Consider the following 23,960-nt stretch of genomic DNA (forward strand, 5'->3'; position numbering starts at 1 on the left):
GGGGAGTTTCGCAACCTCTGTACGATCCACCGACCCTTGTCTCCACGGTGCTGGGGGGGGGGGGGGATAACGGGCCTGTGTTGACTGCTTCAAAGTTGTTCTTTGTGGGGAGTACGCGGTTTTTCATTTAATTGCCAAGTTCAGCTTTCCGGCCCGATGCGGAGGTTGTGCGCGAGATTCCCGTGGCCCGAAGCGGCCCCGGCGTGTCGCGGCCCCGTCCTGGGGTCAACGAGCGGCCAGGAAGCGGCCACCCAGCAACGCTCCACCAGAGTCGTGCGGCCACTGTAACCTCTGCAGTGGCCTTCAACGTGGAGGGTTTTTCTTTATAATGCATCCAACCTTTGCATGTTCATTAACTCAGTCGTGCGATTTTCATAATTATTTCAAAGCCAGTCTTAAAACATCAAGTCTGGCGATTGCGAGACGGCTTACGCATTTCAACTCGTCGTTTTTAAAGTTGAACTTGACTGCTCGTCCGCTGAGTGCATGACCTAGGGAAGGCCCCTTATTGGCACGACACCTCGCTCACGTTTCACCCGAGCGTGGAGCGAGTGGCCGAGTTGGACGGTAAAGACAACGGCAAGATGCTGCCACTGTCGCCCTGTCACCCAATGGGTAGCGAGGGCGACATCATCAGTAGCCAATGGCTCGCTCGGTCTCACGACACCTGCTCCCAGCGGAGCCTGCGCCCTTCACACAGTGTGACAACCTCAGACTCGACCGACATCAACGTGGCCACGTATTTCCATTACGTGCACAAAATCGTGAGCAAATTCCACGCGCGACCGATTGAATATTCATCCATGGCAAACGGTGACACGCTTTTAAAGTCCGACGTTCTGCAAGGGTGAGAAAAACTCCACACTTACATTCTGTTCTGTGTGCAACAAATGTTTATTCGTCTAAATCCTCCAGTGTAGGGAACCTCTTTAGAATCACGGAATTCCTCCAAAGAACAACGCTTCAATCTCGTTGCGGCTCATAGGTGGCAGCCATTACGCTTACATAAGCACAACAACCTGCAGAAAGTAACGTTCAACAAAGTTTTAGTATTTTTTTTTACATTACCAATGCTGCAATGTTTTGAGTGTTGCCTTCCAGGGCCTAGTCCTATTTTAAAATGCAGTCTACCTCCAGGATGTGGCATAGCACAGATGTTTATTATCAAGTTGTACAAAGCATGTTAATTATTTGATTAAGAATATCAGCGCAATGTTGTTCGTCAGCAGAACGTGTAGACAACCATTGTACGCCATACTTATGGTTCACAATCATACGACATTACAAAAAGTTTTGCTGGCCGGCATCCTGGCACAAGTGCCACGCACGGTGGCGACGTCACGGCGCACATCTGCGCGATGACGTCACCCGCATCCCCGCTGCTTTGAACCGGTTCGTGCGCCGCGCCGACTTCACGCCTGCCCGCCACCCTCCCCCCCGGCCGTGCGTCCAGCACAAATGTGATAGAGGAGAGACAGAGAAGCGGGGAGGGAGATAGAGGAGAGAGGAAGAGATGGAGAGGAATAGAGCAAGTAGGACGGGGGGGGGGGGAGTAAACGTGCGTGAAATGGGCAGAGCAAAACAGAGAGAAGGGGAATGGGACAAGCAGTGGGAGGGAGGATTAGGGAGAGGCAAGAGAGAGATTGAGATTAGAAGGGGGAGGGGTGGGAATAAGAGAAAGGTGAGAGAAAGAGGGAGATATGGGGGGGGGGGGGTGGTAGTGGGTGGGACAGTGGAGGGATGAGAAGAACAAACAGCAAGGGAGGGCTACAGGAGGGGGCAGGGAGAGAGGAATCGATAGCAGAGGAATCGAGAAAGACGTTGGGATGTACGGCACAGACGACACGAGAGAGGTGGAGAGAGACAGGGCTCTATGGAAGATAAAAAGTTTTGCTGGCTGGCTGGGGGAGATGGTCGGACAGATGGTCACGCCCCAAGGTCATGCGCGGGTTGCTCGTGCTATTTAAAAATAAACAATTAGCAGGCTTTTTAAATTGTAAACATTAAAATAACACATTTGTGCTATAAAACCTCACAAACATTTTTTTTCTCAAATAATCATCGTGATTTTGCTGTACAGCCAAATAGGTTTTTGATTATACAAGGTGTTAGCGGTACGGACATCACACACCCGCTCACAAAACGCTCCACACACAATCAAACCCTTCACCATCAATCAAGCTAGCGAACACAAAGACAATTCACGAGCCACACTCCGACACCAACACACACTTCTTTTGCCAGACACGAGATTGCCTCCCGTGGTCGGAATGCATCTGCCAAGCACACAACAGACAGCGCCCTCCGTGCAAACAGACTACGCACGCTCGCCCGAGTCGGTGGGCATTACAGCAGGTCAAAGACCCGAGCGGGCCTGGCCTTGGCAGGGGCTTTGGGGGCCCAGGTGAGGAAATGGGGCTTCTTGATGCAGCTCGCCTGCGCCAGGTCACACGTGTAACCGCTCGGGCAGCAGTGCACAAAGTCGCTGCAGCAAATGGCCTGAAAATGGCAAAGGCGCATTCGTAACAAAAATTATTAAAACGCATTTGATCGTCGTCGCCGCCGCCATCCAAAAGAGCCACGAATCGCGACAGGATCGGAGCAAAGGAATTCTCTCTGCAGCCGAGCACGTAGCGGTGAAGCCACGACATCGTCTGCGGATCAGCAATCCGTATATTGCAAGCAGACTTTAGACATGTAAATAGAGAAATCCGTGGCAGCATAAGACGGAGGAGATGTCACATGCTAAGGGCACTGTAACCGCCACGGGTGCCCGAAGCACGCCATGTCAGGAACCAAACTTTCAACCCCAGCGACCCCCGGTCAGCAGCAGGGCAGCAAGTTGTGCTTTTGCCGACAAACACTCAAAAGCACCCCCAGCACTACGCGAGAGCGAGGTTGGCGGCAGCTCCATTACTTTGATTTTGCGACACGATTTAAAACCAAACGTCATTATTGTTATTCTTTGGGTCTTTCGGTAAAGTCACATAGATAGGTTCAAAGAAAATAAAAGAAAATATTTTGTTATTTTCTTTTAACCCACCTATGTGACTTTACCGAAAGACCCAAAGAATATGGATCCATGCAGTCACGAAAGCTTTAAGTCAAGATTTTACATTACTGTTCCACGTGAAACGCGCGTTGGGATTATGTGGCTGCTATAAATGTCCACGTCACGATAAGCCGCTGGTTGTTGGGCCATCATTTGTGGCCAGGTCGCTTCTGAACAATAACTACAAGCTCAGCGGGCTTTGCCTGGTAAAATAAAATAGTTTAGTTTTTGCGATTTTATTTTTAGTGATTTGCTTACCTTTCCTCGACTTTGAACTCTTATCGTTTTGTAGAATTGTTTGTTGTTGTAACTTTGTGACCTGCCCCTAATCGACATCAGTGAAAAAGAGCTTCATAGCTCATCGGATTCCTCCCCGTCTCCACAGCGACCCAACGTTCCAATTTCTGAACTTTGACATCAACGGCCCTCATGTACGTAAAAAAAACATTTTATAAAAGTGGGCAGCGTGCGTTGTTGCGTGTGTCGTTGGGCCCGCCACACAACGAGAGCGGCGTGGCGTACGCGGCCGTCCGCCGCACGACCCAAGATGGAAACCGAGCGCCGTTTTGCATTTCGAGGAATTTCGCCACACGAGCAGCCCGACCCAAACAAAACAAACCGCACCTCGCATGACGCGCGGCTCGCGACAACCCACGCGGTAAATAAGACAAAACGCCTCTCATCCGCGGAATGCGCTGCCCAAGTCGCTTGCCCTCACCAGCGGTAAGGGGCAGCAGCCCCACTGCCCCTGCGGGAGCTGGCAGCAGGTGGTGCCGTCGGGGCAGGCGTAGGCCGAGTCGCACCGCACGCTGCCCTCGCGCGCCGCAGGCAGACGCGGACAGCAGCGCGGTGAGACGCGTCCTGGCCGGAGTCCTGGAGCTCCAGGGCAGGGAGAGCTGCCCCTGGTCGCACGACCCCGCCGGCACGTTGCACGTCGTGCCTTCGGGGCAGCAGTGCTCGTGGTCGTCGCAGCAGACGGCCTTTAGGGGCGACACCGCACGAGAGCGTTTTAAAACGGCGATGTGCTGCAAACTTAACGAAGGCAAAGTGCGAGAGGTGAGTGCTGGAACTGCACACGGGATTGTGAAAAGAGCACATTCATCGGATAATTGGTCAAAAGGTCAGCGGCCTTCGCTAGCCGAGCCAATACACGTTTCACGGTTCTGATTCTGCCTCGATACGAGCAACGGCGGCGAGGCCTAGCCGTAAAGCACCGTGGTGAGGCCGAGGTGCAAAGCACTGTGGACCCCAGGCCGTGTCATTATGACAACACAAATGTACGTCACCATGTTCTGGTGTCCGGTGCCTTGTACATTTGTTCACGCAACCAATATCTTCATCACTTCATGTGGTGAAATGTCACAGCATTGGGAAATCACCCAATTCTTATACGCATAACATGTTCGAGCGATGAAAAAGCCAGAGTCATCATCTTTAAGGGATTTACATCTTGTAACGATTTGGTATTAGCCGTTGGATAACCAAATGGCTGGGCATGATGGCACACACCTGCAATCCAACACTTTGGAAGCAAGGGACAGTGAATCGTCTAGATCCGATACTTGTTGATCATCTGCGAGATGACCACAATATGGCAGTACAGAACAAGGCTTTGTGTATTCACGAGACCATGTGTGTGGATCCTGGGAGTGTTGTTCTCTCGTGAGTGAAAATTCTCTCCCTGTATACTCCGATATTATCTCTAACATGGTTGGATACGTACGGTGCGAAAGAAATCCAACATACTATACGTTCAGACAAAATGGAATTGACTAAACATCCCAATCGAGTATCCTCAAGATAAAGAAGATGCTGTATCGAAATAAGCACGACTCAATTCCCAAGTAGACGCAGCACAAACCTTCACGAGAGGGCAGCAGCCCCAGTCTCCGCTGGCCGTCTTGCAGCACGTGGTTTGGTCAGGACAGCTGACCTGATCGTCACACTTCACATCCTTCGGCTCTCCCCCCGCCACTCTGAGGGCCGGCGTCTTGGTGCTCCAGGGCAGGCTGAGGGCGCCTTTGTCGCACGTCTGTGCCGGCAGGTTACACGTGGTGCCTTCCGGGCAGCAGTGCTCGTGGTCGTCGCAGCACACGGCCTGCCAACGAGAGACGTGTCCGGGTTGCCGGAGTTGCATTCTCAAAATCACTCTGGTGCATCGCAATGGGCTCCCCCCCCGATACACCAGCAAGCTGTGACCAACAATTACCCGGGTTTTACTCTGTAATGTCCAAGCTATTTTTTTTTCTGATGAGGGACGCTACTTTGATTGTGCGACGAGATTCCGTTTCTCGTACAAAAAAAAATGTTTAGTCTGTCCTCCCAAAATGCACTGCGCACGTAAAAAAATGCGCAATTCAAGCGTAAGGCACAGAAACTTGCCATCCTTTTTGAAGAGCCTTAAAACCTGGTAACGAGTTGTCCAATAAATGCTAAAAATACTCTTTGAAATCAACTCAGCCAAGTAAACAACCGTCCTGTTTATGTATTTCTTAGAAAAGTAAATAAATCCGAATACAAAAAGTAAAAGGACCTCAAGGGATGCACCGTGTTTTTTTGTCACATTATTGCATCGATGGGCACAACTGAGACTCCGCCGTTTGCGCGGCCAGGTAGGCCTGAGCGCAGGCCCGACCATGTGCAACAATTCACTCGGCCTAAGCGCAGGCAAGACCATGTGCGCAGCCTGCTAGGCCCGACACGAAGGCTCGAACCAGAACGTCAGTGACCCACGTGCACCCTTACAACGGTGGATATCGCGGGAGACCGGATATCATTCCATCGGTCTCACTGACCGCCCCGCGGCTTGTAGCGGTACTCGCCTTGACGAGAGGGCAGCAGGCCCAGTCTCCGCCGGCAGTCTTGCAGCACGTGGTTTGGTCGGGACAGCCGTACTGATCGTCACACTTCACATCGTTCGGCTCTCTCCCCGCCACTTTGAGGGCCGGCGTCTTGGTGCTCCAGGGCAGGCTGAGGGCGCCTTTGTCGCACGTCTGCGCCGGCAGGTTACACGTGGTGCCGTGCGGGCAGCAGTGCTCGTGGTCGTCGCAGCACACGGCCTGCCAACGAGAGACGTCCCCGGGTTGCCGGAGTCGCAACCTCAAAATCGGCGACTAAGAGAGCGGCGGCCGATCCTCCGAAGTGCTGCCACAATAAGCCTTAAAACCTGATAACGAGTTGTCCAATAAATACAAAAAATAGACTCTTGAAAATTAACACAGCCAAGTAAACAATTGTCCTGTTTATGTATTTCTTAGAAAAGTAAATAAATCCGCATACAAAAAGTTAAAGGACCTCAAGGGATGCACCGTATTTTTTTAGTCACATTATTGTATCGATGGGCACAACCGAGACTCCGCCGTTTGCGTGGCCAGGCAGGCCTCAGCGTAGGCCCGACCATGTGCGCAGACACAGCTAGGGCCGACACGAAGGCTCGAACGAGAACGTCAGTGACCCACGTGCACCCTTACAACGGTGGCATACACAGGAGACCGGATATCATTCCATCGGTCTCACTGACCGCCCCGCGGCTTGCAGCAGTACTCGCCTTGACGAGAGGGCAGCAGCCCCATTCTCCGCTAGACGTCTTGCAGCACGTGTTCCCGTCAGGACAGCTGACCTGATCGTCGCACTTCACATCGTTCGGCTCTCCCCCCGCCACTCTGAGGGCCGGCATCTTGGTGCTCCAGGGCAGGCTGAGGGCGCCTTTGTCGCACGTCTGTGCCGGCAGGTTACACGTGGTGCCGTGCGGGCAGCAGTGCTCGTGGTCGTCGCAGCACACGGCCTGCCAACGAGAGACATCCCCCCGGGTTGCCGGAGTTGTTTCTCAAAATCACTCCGGTGCATCGCAATGGGCTCCCCCCCGATACACCAGCAAGCTGTCACTAACAATTGCCCGAATTTTACTCTGTAATGTCAAAGCTACTTTTTCTGACGAGGTACGCTACTTTAATTATGCGACGATAAGCCTTGAAACCTGGTAACGAGTTGTCCAATAAATGCCAGTAATAGACTCTTTAAAATCAACTCAGCCAAATAAACAACTGTCCTGTTTATGTATTTCTTAATAAAAGTAATAAATCCAAATGCAAAAAGTCAAAGGATCTGAGGGATGCACCGTATTTTTTAGGTCACATTATTGCATCGATGGGTCCCAACCGAGATTCCGCCGTTTGCGCGGCCAGGTAGGCCTGAGCGCAGGCCTGACCATGTGCAACAATTCACTCGGCCTAAGCGCAGGCCCGACCATGTGCGCAGCCTGCTAGGCCCGACACGAAGGCTCGAACCAGAACGTCAGTGACCCACGTGCACCCTTACAACGGTGGATATCGGGGGAGACCGAATATCATTCCATCGGTCTTCACTGACCGCCCCGCGGCTTGCAGCGGTACTCACCTTGACGAGAGGGCAGCAGGCCCAGTCTCCGCCGGCAGTCTTGCAGCACGTGGTTTGGTCGGGACAGCCGTACTGATCGTCACACTTCACATCGTTCGGCTCTCCTGCAATTCTGAGGGCCGGAGTCTTGGTGCTCCAGGGCAGGCTGAGGGCGCCTTTGTCACAGCGCTCAACCGGCAGGTTACACGTGGTGCCTTCCGGGCAGCAGTGCTGGTGGTCGTTGCAGCACACAGCCTGTGAAACGGGGGTCACGATCAAGCTTCTCTTCTCTGGATCTTAAGAAAATGGATCCGCAGGAGCAAACAAATGACGCTGCCGAAGCCGGATGGCACGAATATGTTCCACAATGCAAATATACGAGCATTTAGTGTAACCAAGTTTTAATACTCTCACGAAAAATAAGAGGGCTTGACCAGTATACATCATCGCTGTACGAGATCATGGCCGGTGGTCAAGATTCATGTTTCTGTGTCAGGAAACACACCAAGAGAATGTCTACCACGGAGATGGGTGATCAGCTGGTGCACAGATCAGCTGGTGCGCAGGCACTAGATGGATTGTGCCACTGCAGGACAGTGAGAGATGGCGGACTTGGGGAGGCCTTTATCGAACAGTGGATTGATTCTTGCAGAACATCGTCACCATCGCACTAAAATGGGAATTGTAAATGGCACGCCTTTATTGAAACGTAACATACCTTTGGCAGTGGGCAGCAGCCCCAGTCTCCGCTAGACGTCTTGCAGCACGTGTTCCCGTCGGGACAGCTGGACTGATCGTCACAAATCACGGCGTTCGGCTCTCCCCCCGCCACTCTGAGGGCCGGCATCTTGGTGCTCCAGGGCAGGCTGAGGGCGCCTTTGTCGCACGTCTGTGCCGGCAGGTTACACGTGGTGCCGTGCGGGCAGCAGTGCTCGTGGTCGTCGCAGCACACGGCCTGCCAACGAGAGACGTCCCCGGGTTGCCCAAATCGCAACCTCAAAATCGGCGACTCGGGTACTACAGCAGCACTGCACGGATACATCCCCGGCGGTGGGTTAGCTAAAGGAGCAGCCCTGCAATCTCCTGCTCGCGCCACTGCCGGTGGAAGGGCCTCCACTAGACGGGAGCCCGAGAGCCCCGATAGAGGGTACGTGGCCTCCTCTTCCTCGCTGACCAAACGTCGGAGAACGAGGTGCGAGCTCCCGCGTCTTACCCCACCCCCCCAGCCACAAGCAACCTGGAGAGGGCAATTTAAGGATCCGAACAGGAGCCAGTCTTTGGAAGAGCTTTCTAGACACACATGAACAAAAAATTGCAAAACCAAACAAATGATTTGTCGATTGCTGCATCTGCAGTGGTGCACAAGCGCAATAACAAACTCACATTCGTCAACAGCATGGAGACTTCTTCACAATTCTGGCCAATGGCCCGATGAAGCTGGTTGTAATCACCAAAGAAACGTCACAGTACTCGCATTGTAAATGCTGTAGGTTTACTCTCCAGCACAGCGATGTGCTGAAGTAGAGCTAATAGGCACGTCTCGTTGATGTGAAAAACCTTACTAAATCGACTGTGGTCGGATGGTGGTGGGTAAACGACACGTTCGTATTTACGCAATCCAACCCTAAATGAAAAACCCTTTATTATGATCAACAACACTCCCCTTAAAACGATAAGAAAATAATCGGCGACGCTTTTTGCAGTAGCCCTTCTTCACAGCACCTAAACAGAGGGGCCAGCAGAGTGCAGACTACGAATTGGAGGCTGCACTTGTTAACACCATGGGGGCCTGATGACAATTATTGTTTACATTTCCTGATAAATAACTTTCACACAGGCACATGAAGTTACCTAATAGTAATTATTTAGTAGCAGACAAACCCTCAAACTAAAGTTAAATTATAAAATGTTGTTGGCACAAACAGGATCAGCAGAGATAGGGATGCTGGCTCAATCAAAATGGCGAGAATTATCTTCGTGTAAACTGGAACAGCAAAAGTTAAGTGATTTAATGCTCATTGAGGATTTAAGTGGTGCTCATCTCCTGTTTGCAGCCGAGCCAGTAGTGGAAATTCCACATTCCTATGACAAATACAAGTCTATCCCTCGGGCAACCAGCGTTGACTTCCCCGCAAAGTGGGCCCTACTTTACAGACCCTGGAGAAATGATGGGCAGAGTCAACCCCCAATCAGGAAGTGAACTCGCAACCTTCCGCTTGCGGGCCGCTCGCTCTACCGCTGAACCATCGGGGTACAGCAACAGCCGAAGAAACGGGCACCCCGTGAACAACGTAGCCATCTGCCCTGGAGCAACGGACACCACAACATTGAACGACCCACGTGCACCCTTCCAGCGGTGGCAATCGCGAGAAACCGGATATCATTCCGTCGGTCTCGCCGGCCGCCCCGCGGCTTGCAGCGGTACTCGCCTTGACGAGAGGGCAGCAGGCCCAGTCTCCGGCGTCCGTCTTGCAGCACGTGTTCCCGTCGGGACAGCCGACCTGATCGTCGCACTGCACATCGTTCGGCTCTCCCGTCACTCTGAGGGCTGGCGTCTTGGTGCTCCAGGGCAGGCTGAGGGTGGCTTGGTTGCACGTCTGCGCCGTCACGTTGCACGTCGTGCCTTCTGGGCAGCAGTGCACCTTATCGTCGCAGCACACGGCCTGTGAAACGGGGTCACAATCCAGCAAAACAAAACGTAAACACGTGCAGGTCTTCCAGGGACCATCATTTCACCCACCATGTCCTTATCATTCACGCCCACACGTCTCTCTCTCTCCGATACGTTCGCTGGTCTCTACCACACGCGCGTTGTTCGGCACGCTATCCAAACAAGCACGCGGTCAAACCTGACCACACATTGGAATGCAGTCACAGCACAATCGTGAAGAACTACGTGGCGGTATGTCACACACACGCACCTTTGGGAGAGGGCAGCAGCCCCATTGGCCTGACGGGAGTATGCAACAGGTGTTCTGATCGGGGCAGCTGGTGAAGTCGTCGCACCGCACGTCAGAAGCCGCCTGCTTGGAAGGGTACTTGCTCACCCACGGAATGGACAACTTGCCGTGTACGCACTTTCCAAGCTTCAAGTCGCACATCGTGTTTCTTGGGCAGCAGTGCAGGTAGTCGCTGCAGCAGACAGCCTAAGCGAGGGTCAGGAAATGAACACCGAGATACAAAATCATTTGGCGGTGCCGCGTTGGCAGCGGTGCACAAATAACACGAACTAACATTCACCAACGACGCTGTGGCCTTACGAGGAAAAAATATAGGAGGTGACATTTTGGGCAACAGTCCATCTTCATAGCACAATACCGCGACACACATGTATAACTAACAAACCGAAGTCTATAGTCAAGTTTAATTTGTATAGCCAGACGAGAAGTCAAGAAGTCTGGATGATCTCATTTTGCAGGAGTGACCCAGGTCACTGAAACAACAAAAGCAATGAGGCAAACACGAACGGTGCAAGAAGAGCCACTTTACACAACAAATATAAAACCGCACGGACATAATTTGACGCTGAACAAAACAGATTTCCCGCAAGTGAAAGTTGGCTGGAGGCAAATGACTTTGAAAAGTGAAACGGCTTCGAATACAAACGCAGCGGGGACTCACGTCCTCCAGGGAGCAGCAGCCGTATTGTCCCGAGGCCAACGGGCAGCAGGTGGCGTCGTCCCCACACGACGTCCCGTCCGCACACTGCGGTGGTCGCGAGCGGGGCGCCGCCGCGGGGTGAGAAGGCAAACAAGGCAACTGGTGAGGATTCAGAAAGGCCCCGACGATGCAGAATGGCAATGTTCGTTTCACACCGCGTGTACGGCAATGGCCTTTCCCATGAAAGCTGGAAGTGGACACGATTCGCACATCGTGGTCATTCAAATATTTTTGTTATAAGTTTAGTTGAGAATGCACTTTAACTAAAAGTAGTTAAAAAAATCTGACAAAACAACCATGCATTTCTGTACCCAGGGTAAAATGTATTGTTAAAAAAGCGAAAGTCGTCCAAGCGAGTTTTGCACCTGCTTATTTTGCGGCGTAAACGTCGGCGTCTTCTCCAGCCAGGGCACGGATATTTTCCCCTTCTGGCACTTCCCGTGAGCCAAATCGCAAACGGTCCCCGAGGGGCAGCAGTGCAGCCCGTCCGAGCAGCACACGGCCTGCACACCGCACGTCAGTCCGAGCTAGTGGCCACCACAGGTTTACGCGTGGCTACGTGGACGTACGGCCACGGACCCTGCAGCGAACCACTGGGGTCTACGCTCCTCCAATAAAAGAGGTGCAGTAGAACTACACCAACGCTCTCCCGAAACCCTCTTGTCATGGCGAGCAGACTCTGACATTGGAATTTAGCTCCCGAGCATATTGCCCATACCGAATACAAGAACTAGACACGTTTTAGCGCAGCAATCAAGATGCTGTTTTAATCCGATAGCACCGTGGCAATCAGGTTTACCATGAAAGTCAACCACATCATATTCTTAGGTTTTTTCGGTAAAGTCATTTAGGTAAAAAAAAAACCTAAGAATATGAATCCTTGCAGTCACGAAAGCTTCAAATCTAGAATCAACCACATCAGTTTATTTTTAAACGTGAAAACGAAACATGCATTCTCTGCTTGTGGTTAGTGTTTACCATACGGGTTTTAACAAAATATTTACGGTACAGAACGATTCCCTGCCCCTATAAATTCTCTATCATAGTCAAATGTTTCCGTCTCCTTTGTATTATTTCTCATCTTACACGTCTCTTTAGTAGAGTTCTGCACGCCCCATTATTGCAGTTGAAACATCAGGATGTTGTCTACCGAATAATTAACGTAACTCGTAAATATAAAGTATCGTGTGTGCGATTCGATGCAAGTACTGCGAGTGTAGCAACGTATTCTAAATGAATTGACGCACCGTTACAGGCTGAATCGGGCAAGAATGACGCAAATCAGTTCGACGCAAATCAGTTCTCTACGCAAACTATATGTGCATCGAATCCCTTACGCAGGAATCCATTATTTTAGGCTATGAAAATTAGGCGACTAAAGCGAAGGGGAAAAACCTTTGCGACGCTGAAGATGCAAGAACTGCTCGGGCCCCGAGGCCTGACAAACACGAGCACGGAAACACGTAGCTGGGTAGCCCAACCATAGCCTTCGCCCAAGCCAGGCGGGGTAACGTAATCTCATCGATCTGCTATTCTATTTGTATTACCCAACGCCTACATGACCCCTAAATCCGACTGTTTGGAATGGGTGGGTGGCGATTGTTATATCGAGATTGTAGGGGGTTTCCAGGCTGTGTGCACAAGACTGCATTGTTGTAAAGTTAGGCACACAACCCAAGGCCGTGTAACTAATGTTTTAACCACAGAGTTGGATTTTCGCCAAACCACGTGAAAACGGGCAAGCAATATTTATTACATGTGTTTTTGTGCACCGTCATTGGTGATGGGCAGAATGAGACCAATCAACTCACTCCCCACTCATCCTCCCACTCCTCACTTCCTCCACATTGACACATTGACACTTAAAACGTATCCACGTTGATCCTCGGTGCTTTCCACCCTAAACAGATTTCCCCCCCCCCTGCCCCCATTTGGCTTCCGACAGGGCGGTTAGAACTCCCGATTCAAAGCCAGGATATCAGTCAGCGGGTGCCGGCTCGTCGCCTCGCTCTCCCTGAGCCACCCCGGGGGGCCCCCTCCTGTCACCGTCTGCAGAGCGCAAAAAAACAATAAAACTGCCAGGTTGGGCTTCTTCGTGCGTCGGCGGCCTCGTTGGTTGTGTCGAGCGTACCGCGGGCAGGGGGCAGCAGCCGTATCCCTGCTCGGCGGACAAGCAGCACGTGTTGCCGTCGGGGCACTGCTGTCCGTCGGGGCACATGATGCTGCCGGCCACGGCAGTCAGCAGCGCGGCCACGACCGCCGGACGCATCATCTGCACCCGGGGGGAGAGAGGGTGAACGGGTGAACGGGCGAAGATCCCCGGCGCGTAGCCTGCATCAAACCGCCGACACAAGTGCTGTTAAGGCGAGTGGCGCCTGCGTGGGCTGGCGCGGCTCACGAGGTGGTGGGTGACCAGCAACACGCTCGGCCGCCTTCGTCTCCCCCGTGTTGATGTTTACACACCGCACCAGGTACTCATTTGAGGCCGAGTCGACCTCGGGGAGGCCCACGACTGGTTAAGATAATCGTCACCGACGCTGGCCGTGAGCGAGAATCGAGCGCTGGTTGCCAGGTTCAGTTCGTAGTGCCAATCGCTGCACCACCGCTCTCCCCCCAAAAGCACACAGACAAAGCACGCATGACTCGCCATGGCAGCACAGAGATGCATTCATTGTTTACAAGTCGTCGAGTCTGGACAGGCCGATAACTCCTGCCTTCATCAACCGAGTAAGAACCACCGGTGCGGAGGTGCACGTTTAAAAATTCTAATGTAAATCTGCTCCCTCAGGATGAAAGTTTCCCTCGTGACAAGCCAAGCGAGAGCGTTTTCAGCCGGGCTCCTCATGCCGTCAGCGCTTGTTTGTGATATGCACAGGACCGTGATCAGTCCTACAGCGGCACTGTCGACGAGACTAAGAGGAGCGGGGCACATCAACAGTGAGAGAATGGCGACTCCGTGCACACCACAGAGGAAGCCGCTGGATGCACTTTGAAATCATCTCGATTGAAAACCCATTTCTTTTAAACTGCGTTTAGCTTGTTGTCTTTGGTTGGCTACGTACGGTGCGAAAGAAGTTCAACATACATGTGCGTGTGTATGAAAGGCGAGGCTGACGTGAATATTAAAGCTCCATGGTAATCCAGTGTCCTATTTTTGCCTTCTGAGTTACAAAGGTGACCTGGTGATTCTACCAAGCCATTCAAAACAATCCAATGTCTGAAAACAATCATCAGACCTCACTCTACTTGTTTTTCTAGATGTGCAAACACTGTCGGTCTACTTTAATACAAAACACGCACTTCCAGAAACTAGATTTAACCAATCCAACGTCTTGCTGTGGAAGTTGTGGAGAGAGCGCGAGAGAGAGAGAGACGCGGCACAGCCTCGCGCCGTCTCAACGGTCCCACCACGCGGTGGGCTGCTACGTACGGTGCGAAAGAAGTCCAACATACAACATCGACATACGAGCTGGAGGAGTTGTAGAGGAAGGGGCGTGGTGGGTGGGTGGAGGGAGAAAGTCCTTCGAGCCCTGCTCACGAGCCAGCTGGGAGCGCAGAGAAGGTGCGAAAAGGGACTTTCCAGACCCTATGGGTGTACAGTAAAGCTTTTTCACGACAAAAACTACTTTGAGCATCCGCGATTTCCTGCTCAAGCGAGCATCCAGGCGGTGCCTCATCTCCTGTTTACAGCCTTGAGCATGCGGTGGAAGTTCCGCATTACCATGGCAGGGCCGAGTATGGATAAATCACAGCATTTTAATATAATACATTAGTGTGTATTATGAACAATACGCGGTATCAATAATATCCATTACCCTCGTATACATTATTATATAGTTACAACATTCCCCTTCTCCGCTGCCTGTGGACTGGGCGTCTGCCTTGCGTTCGGTTTAGAAACTAAATAATATGCGTGCCTCCTTTGCCTGGGATGTGGTCACATTCGGCAAATATAAACACACGTCGACATTATACTCCATCGAAACTAGAGTAGTTGCGTCTGTATGTACGTTGAACTTCTTTCGCACGGTACGTAGCCGACCGTGCGAATCGGAGGGGCAGGGGAAGGACAACAACAAACTCAACACAAAGCAGTTCTGCGACAAGCTTGAACCAGCTGCAGCTGGCCCTGAAAATAGGGTCACAATAAGGGCCAGATTTCAGAACGCCGTGCAACGATAGCTTGGCACAAAACATCATACGCAATACCGCCATCACCAAATTGTCAACGATGGAAGAGCGTTGAATAAATTAAGTTACACCATTAACCCACATTCTCCACCAACTTGCATGGCTTTGTATGGACGGGCAAGGTGCCTGTGTGTTAGAGAGCAAACTATTACAATTATAGTACCACAAATTACAGTTCAGCAGAGGAACTTGCTACGGTTATATTCATGCTAAATTAGCAAAAAATGCTTTTCAATAACTAATTTGAATAATGCATTCAGTTTTCTTTACCAGACAAATATTTCCCATTTTGGTTGGACAAATCTGTAGTTTACAGCCTTGAGCCATGCTAACAGAGAGCTGTGAAATCTTCACGCTCACTGGGCCTAGAGCGGGCAGCTCACAATCAGAAGGTATGACTGTGGCAGCGGGTCGCGAGTTAAAACCCGGGCTGGAGCATCGACTCGGGACAATCATCCTTCCCGGGGTTGATCAAATAGGTACCATGTTTTGGAGAAAACTCGCAGCCATGATAACAATACGGAAATTTCCACCGCTGGCTCAGGGCTGCGAGCGGTAAGTGCATCTCAAGGGAATTAAAATGATGCGAGAAGAGATCAAACTATTTTTTTTACATTTCTATACGACTACAGCACTCCTCTGCACAAGACGTGAAACAGACCTGGCCCGCACCCCATTTTTGAAAGCGGGACACAATGATGGAAACTTTTCAAATTTCATTCCCGTTGACCACTGAACAGAAAATGGATAATGGAGACAAAATACGCGTGCAAAAGTGTGCCCGTGAGGACGTGCGAGAGAATCGAGGCCGAGCAAGAGGTCCATCTCAATCAAATCACCAACCACCAAATTCCTTTTTACAAAAAAAACAAGTCGAGCAGCAGCATGTGATCATCACGCATGGGGGGGGGGGGGGGATCAGCCACGTCACATTGTGCTTCTGCGTGCGCCTGCTTATGCAACTCGCACAAGCCACCGCTCGCATTACTTCCTCTTGCAACTAAAAAAGGCAGAAGTGGGTTTTTATCTTCCACGAACTACAAATGAGATCGACCGATAACGTTACAAATAGCATGAGTCTAATATAGCAAGAGTCTAATACAGCAAGAGTGATTGGAGAACCCAACCGACCTGGTTCTTAATCAGAATGTTTTGAACGATGGCAAGACGGCCGTGCTGATATAACGCTGGGGGTACCAGCGTGCAGCTCTGGCTTATGTCACACACAGCCAAGTGCCGTTTTCCTGTCTCGTTGCCGGGCCTGCCCCTGACAACGCAGGCAAGCAATGGTCGACATTTTTCACGAAGCGGAATTGCAGGAAAATTCTGCACACAACGTGAAAATCGCCGTGCGAGTCACCCGAGGTTGGCGCATTGTGAACCGGTGACTTTCAGGCGCTGCTCGAATTATAAATAAGGTCAACACTATTTTTGTCCTTATCGGACAGGAGGCGTTCACCCAACCCTCTCCTTTCGAGACGTTATCACGCACCTCCGTGCAGGGGGACAAGCGTGGAACTCCACCGCACGTGGCAGAGCAGGTTGGGTGTTGCGTGGTGCCCACGTCGCCGGCGAGCCGGAGACGTTACGCTCCTCACGCTGGCGAGCCCGCACACAAGCACGGCGGTGCGCGATGGTCCATCGCGGCGAACTACGACTATGCGCCGTGATGGAGGCATCGTCCCCCGCTGGGTCGGGCCCGAGAAAGCTGCGCAAAAAAAATTGCGACGGATCGAACGAGGCTGCCCGTCACCAAAGCGCTTCGTGTCTGCTGGGGTCACGGCAAGGAAGCGTTTCAGATACACCCAGCAGGGCCTGCACGCACGACTGGTTCGCTCACCTCTGGAAAGCAGAACGCGGGCCTGTCGCCAGTGCTGCACGAGGCAGATGCCGATGGCGTAACAAGCAAAGTTAACATCGTCAACTGTCCTGCAGCTGTGTCCTCCTTCCTCTTTCACATTTCATATCGCTCCAGTAAAAACGGGGTGAATGTTCCCGACAAACTGCATGGCTTCATCTTGAATATACTTTTTATATATTAAATCACAAGTTCGCAGGTCAAACAGAAAACTATTGTAGATTCGAATGTTCGTGTAATATGCAAAGTTATTGCAGCTGGATCAATCGCTGAACAAAACTCTATATAATATTTCTACATATTACTTTCAAAGCCAGTCGTTAAATACCTATTGTGTTTGAATGTTTTGATGGAGACCTCTGAGCATTTATACAGCAATAAGCAAGATAGATACGACCATGAAATAGCACTGCATCATTTATACGATAGAGATGTCTGGACGAACACGGGATTGAGGACAAGTCTTATACAAAATATGTAAGTGTATGATTTATAAAGTTGCCTACAACTGTTACTTTAAAGCTTTACTTTCAAGCTACACATTTACTACCATGCCCTTGGATCAACATTCCAAAAGGAGGGAGTTCACCCACACAGCTATAAACTGCAGTCAGAAAGCCCCGTGCGTTCACCCCGAGTGTACACCGAAAGATACAACCGGCAAGCCAACACTAATCGTGCCTAAGATACTACTCCAGTAGTTGGTGTTGGACTTCACCCTGACAGCCGTACAGGAGGGCGAACGCAGTGGTGCATGCGGAAGAATACATCGGGAGACGCGTGGGAAGATTCAGTGGAAAACCCATCAGTGGCATCACGCATAACGTGATCAGAGCCTCCAACCGAAGGGCTTCAGATGGGTTTGGCCGTAGCTCAGTTCTGTACGCACAAGGCAAATGATAAGGACAATCATCTCTATTGTACGTGCATCTAAAACATTCTCTAGTCCAGTACACACTTCCCCCAGCACTTTAAGCAGCCCCCACCCCCCTCCTAAACCTCCTCACTTTCGTTGCTCTCAGAAGCCTCAACCTCGTCTCTATTTGGCCATCCTCCTCCACCTTCCCCTCGCCTCCTCCCTCCCCTCCCCTCCCCCGAACCCTCAGTACCTGCTCTATTGCGGCCACCCACTCCTTAGTCCTTGCGTGGCCCTGCCATCTAAATGATTAGATTTGTCGCCGTTTTTTTAAACCGAGTTAAGCGCCTTGAGTGAAGTATAAAATAAATAATAATAAAACCTCTGGGACAAAGTGGCATGGTCATCTTGCTAAGCACTGTAGACTGATTTAGTAATTGTGATTATAGGCATTTTTATTGCTTTTCTTTACCAGCTTCTAAATAACAAGCACTGCGAGATCAAAATGGGATCTGAAAATCCCCCCCACGCATCGTGGAAACTAACAAGTGGGCAACTTCTCTATTATTACTCATTTATAAACCTCCTAGGAATAAAATATTTCTACGAAAATGACGTTAACACGTACATCAGTTCCCATACTCAATAATAATAACCGAGCAGTGCAAGACATCACCGATGTTAGCCGTGGTTGGGACTCGCACTCGCGCCTCCGATTACTCGCTCAGCTATGTACGGTGCAAAAGAAGTTCAACATACATACATACCTCGGGTGGCCGGGTACAATAGCGCAGTAAGAGGACCACTGCGCCACTATTCTCCCCCCAAACTCTACCAGGTACTTGTGCCCCCTATATTCATAAAAAAAACCCACAGCTTGTTATTGCAGCAATCGATTCTCACTTGACTACCGCACCATCAGAGCCGGTAAATGACCAAGCCACGTGACAGAGAAAGTGGAGAGGTTGATCAAGTGGGAAGATTTTTGCTGCGTTGCACTGCAGCCAAACAGGTAGCGAGGTCACAGGGTTATAAGCCAAGGTAGGGCGGCCCAGAGTAAACACATTAAATGCTGAAAGTGATTGTCGTCTGGCTTGCTTACCTCTTATTGGAAAGCAAGATTGGCGGCATTGCACAGCACCGTGTATGTAATTCTGACTTGGAAATCAGATGCACTGTATTGTCAGAATTGTGGTAAATTGATTCAATAAACTTTATGAACCAAACTATTATCCATTTAGTAGACACTGTATTTCAGCAAATATTAATTTGGTAAATTGGATAAGCGGCGACTTGAACAACTGCCAAAGCTGATTACTCACGTGGCCTTACAGTAAGCGAGTAGTGTTCACAATGTGCAACCTGCAATCGTTATTCATCAATGGACATGACCAATCCACTGCTGGGCAAAGTCTCCCCTCAAGCGTACGCCGTCGCTCGCGGGTCTTGTGATGCCGCGACCCATCCTGCAACTCGGCACGTGGCCCGCTCGAAGGTTGTGCCAGGGCTCGGGGCGCTACGCTGTGCGGGGAGGGTGATGCTCAACTTACAAAGTCTCACAATTGCCTCCTTCCCTCGGTTGCCAAATTCTAACCTCGATTAACAACAACAACGCCGAAAGTTGCACGCGTTAATTATTGATTCATCGTTAGATCCTGTCAATCTGTAATTGTTTACGTCAATTATGGCTTGGACATTAAAATGTAGAAAGTAATTTTAAACAGAGGGACGATTTCCTATGCACAACAGGACTGTTGATGTTTTATTGGTGATGATAACTAATACCAATACCCGCCATTCGCCACTAAGTCACATCACCACGGTGCCTGTGCCAGGCTAGGTGCACTTTGAAGCCACGTGAAGTGTCAAAGACTCACCGACAGGTCACGGGACAGACCCAGGTGCCATGGGTTGGCTGACTGAGCTGACCGGTAGATGCACACCAGCTGTACCCCCTACGGAGCCAACTTGCTCCATTCCGCCCGGCGCTCCGCTCGTTGTTGTGAGCGTCGCTCCTCTGCCCTCCATTCTTGTTGGAGGGCGACTGCCTCCAACTGCCCAGTAGCTTCCTTCACAAGCCTCAACCACAGAGGTCAATCTCGACACTGTTGGTACCAGCCATTGGCAAGTCCATTCAGCACCACATTCTCCTGTACCGCATCAGTCCATCTCTTCTCGAGCCCGTGCCGCACCCATTTTGCCCCCTCTATCTGGCCAAACAGAAGCTGCTTGGGCGTGCGGTGACTGGGCTTTTCCTGCTACACGACCCAGGCAAGGTAGGCTTGCCTGATGGAGGAGCTCACCGATGTGCCCGGAACGTTCAAGAATCTCAACCAAGCCAGGTTAGCTCCAGGATGGATCGTAGTAGGTAGGTCAGCCTGAATGGTTAAAATCGGTGCCGATTTTCCTCAAGAGTCCGTGTGTCACAAGCGCAGAGAAGAGAGGGCATGACGGTGGCCAAGAAGACGCGGAGCTTCGTATGGAGCGAAAGGCCAGGTAGTTATTGTTAAGAGTTAGGGGTGAAACGACGCACAGATGGTGGGCAGTCCTCGACGTGGGTGGAGTAATCAACGCGCACAGCGCACGGGAAGTGAACCGACGCAGACTAGTGTACTTGTTGTAATAAAACATCAGGTGTTAAGATGCTACAACACCATACAGACACCTTTTGCAAGGATCGATATCTGCACGAACCACACGTACTCGTGGTGAACATGTAAACACACGCATGCTCTGGTAGTTTACGATGCACCGTCTTTGATTGGTCCACACCAGAGACAACTTTCTTGACAGCCTCGTCTCGGTGTTCGGCCAGAGGACGCCAAAAGGCGAACAGCCCAAAGACAACGCGCTATCAGGACATGGCGAGCTGGGGTGAGCATCTCCATCCGAGACTAGCAGAGCATGCGGTGTGTTGCGTGTTCACCACAAGTTTGTGTGATTCATGCAGACACGATTCCTTGCACAAAGTTTCACTTTGGTGTTTTAGCATATTAACACCGGTTTTGTTTGCCGGAAAGGGTAAAACCTACTCTTATATATTTATATAGTGGCAATGGAATTGTGGTAGTATATTATTATATTACAGAGTAAATGTTTCGTTGAGCACAGCGTGACCACGACAGGGCTGGATGCCCGCGTGACTTTCTTTACGATTCCGGGACTATTTCGATTTAAAGCTTTCGTGACTGCAGGGATTCATCTTCTTGGTTCTTTCGGTAAAGTCACGTAGAATGGAAATGCAGCAGCAGCAGCAAGTGCAGCAGCAGCAGCAAGTGCAGCAGCAGCAGCAAGTGCAGCAGCAGCAGCAAGTGCAGCAGCAGCAGCAAGTGCAGCAGCAGCAGCAAGTGCAGCAGCAGCAGCAAGTGCAGCAGCAGCAGCAAGTGCAGCAGCAGCAGCAACTGCAGCAGCAGCAGAAACTGCAGCAGCAGCAGCAACTGCAGCTCCCTTTGATGCTGTTAATCCTGCATAATGCACATGCATATGCAGTACTAATCACATTCCTGCATTTCCCATAAATATGCTAAATTCCTTTTGATACGCAAATTCCTTTGTCAATGCGCCCAGCTTATATATATGCTCCAAGCTCGTGTGCTGTTTCATTCAGACTCTGTCGCCTCGACGGACCTGGTTTTCACCTGAGGACGGCTGCTTGCGTTGTGGCCGAAACGTCGTGAGAATTGTTTTATTATGTTTTATTTTTATTATTTTATTACTTCCCTTCTACGTAACTTTACCGAAAGAACCAAGAAGATGATTCCGGGACTACCGACATCACATGATTAATCGATTCCCAGAATCGCCCCGAATGCCATCGATTCACAAACTCCCGCTGCGGTCAATTCGTGGAATCGTTTGGGCGGCGGAATCGACCGTTTTCGATTCAAGCAAAGTTTATTTTCTTTTTTTAGATTTGAAGCTTTCGTGACTGCAAGGATTCATATTCTTAGGTTTTTTAAGTAAAGTCACGTAGGTAGAAAATTTAAATCAATAAAAGCAAAATAAAATAACAATCACGTTTCGGAGGCAAGACGGAAGCTTGTGTTGCCTCCGAAACGTCGTGATTTTTATTTTATTTTGCTTTTATTGATTTTCTTTTCTTTTCTGGATAAAATGTCTCGGGCTGCCCGCAGCACAGACGAGGAACCACAGCACAGACGGGAACCACAGCACAGACGGGGAACCACAGCACAGACGGGAACCACAGCACAGACGGGAACCACAGCACAGACGGGTACCACAGCACAGACGGGAACCACAGCACAGACGGGAACCACAGCACAGACGGGAACCACAGCACAGACGGGAACCACAGCACAGACGGGAACCACAGCACAGACGGGAACCACAGCACAGACGGGAACCACAGCACAGACGGGAACCACAGCACAGACGGGAACCACAGCACAGACGGGAACCACAGCACAGACGGGAACCACAGCACAGACGGGAACCACAGCACAGACGAGGAACCACAGCACAGACGGGAACCACAGCACAGACGGGAACCACAGCACAGACGGGAACCACAGCACAGACGGGAACCACAGCACAGACGGGAACCACAGCACAGACGAGGAACCACAGCACAGACGGGGAACCACAGCACAGACGGGAACCACAGCACAGACGGGAACCACAGCACAGACGGGGAACCACAGCACAGACGGGAACCACAGCACAGACGGGAACCACAGCACAGACGGGGAACCACAGCACAGACGGGAACCACAGCACAGACGGGAACCACAGCACAGACGGGGGATCACAGCACAGACGGGGGATCACAGCACAGACAGCCACGGGCGATGCAAATGACGGTGCAGACTACACAGGGTAGTACATAAATACAAAGATCCCCCGTGTAGCCTTAGCAGACTGTAGGGGCAAGTGCTGTTAGCGAGCACCTATGAAGGCCCACACGGCACACGACGGGGTGGGTGGCCAACACCACGCACGGCCGCCTTTGTCTCCCCAGTGGCGATGTTTTTACACACCGCACCGGGTACTCATTTTGAGGCCGAGTCGACCTAGGGGATGCCCAGGACCGGTTCAAATAATCCTCACCACCGGTGTTGACCGTGAGCAGAAACCGAACTCGGGTGGCCGGGTTCGTAGCACAGCGCACGAACCCCCACAGACACACAAACACAAAGCCGAACAGACCCGACCCGCGTGTGACATCGTGAGTCTTGGCCGCGTCGCGTTACACTCCACAATGGGGTGGGGAGGGGGGTCACGAAACGTCGGTCAACACGTTCCGAGCCTCCACCGCGGCAGGCCCGGCCGGGTGAAGAAGGAGCACGCCGTGTCGCCCCTTACCTTGGAGGCGTGAGGGGGGACAGTTGTTCAAGGCTCGACACCAACACGGCCGCTTTCACTTTGCCTGCTCGCCTGAAGCAGCCAGCCGGCCTTCTGTGTTGATGATATATACACGGTGGCCCCCCCCCCCACCACCTCCAGTGACATCATTTTGCGAAACTCGTGAACATGACGTCATGTAGCCAATCGCGCAGGTGGTGTCGCGTGTGACGTCACGCGGTGACGGCAATGTTTAAGATCAATAATAAAAGAAATAATAAAAATAATATTTTATATATTTATTTTATTTCTATTATTATTTTAATATTTTTTAAAAATTATATAAAAAATAATAGAAATAATAATATAAATGAAATATTTATTTTATTTATATTACTAGTTTTATTATTATTTATTTTTTATTTTTACCTACGTGACTTTACCGAAAAAACCTAAGAGTATGAATCCTTGCAGTCACGACAGCTTCGAATCTAGAATGTTTAAGATGCCAGTTGCATTCCTATTCTTTGGGTCTTTCGGTAAAGTCACGTAGATAGAATGGAGGGAGTCACGTGGATTGGTTCAATGAAAATAATAAAAATAACTTTAAAAACTACGGCGTTTCGATCGCAACGCAATCGGTCATCAGGTTTTACCTCGTGTTCTTG

General features: G+C 50.8%; 1 protein-coding gene across 1 annotated transcript; it reads right to left on the minus strand.

The window, feature by feature from the left end:
- Positions 1–1,967: 1,967 nt before the first annotated feature.
- LOC133345322 (progranulin-like) lies at positions 1,968–23,443 on the minus strand. Its single transcript, XM_061555986.1, is given in 14 exon segments — positions 1,968–2,499; positions 3,771–3,878; positions 3,880–4,032; positions 4,914–5,150; positions 5,875–6,111; positions 6,600–6,836; positions 7,448–7,681; positions 8,145–8,381; positions 9,856–10,089; positions 10,348–10,572; positions 11,048–11,131; positions 11,452–11,589; positions 13,218–13,358; positions 23,314–23,443. Coding segments are annotated over 13 exon segments (2,418 nt in total). The 5' UTR covers positions 23,314–23,443; the 3' UTR covers positions 1,968–2,346.
- Positions 23,444–23,960: the final 517 nt, after the last annotated feature.

Source organism: Lethenteron reissneri, chromosome 21 (genome assembly GCF_015708825.2).
Source record: "Lethenteron reissneri isolate LAM-NWPU_2019-01 chromosome 21, ASM1570882v1, whole genome shotgun sequence".
Taxonomy (NCBI): domain Eukaryota; kingdom Metazoa; phylum Chordata; class Hyperoartia; order Petromyzontiformes; family Petromyzontidae; genus Lethenteron; species Lethenteron reissneri.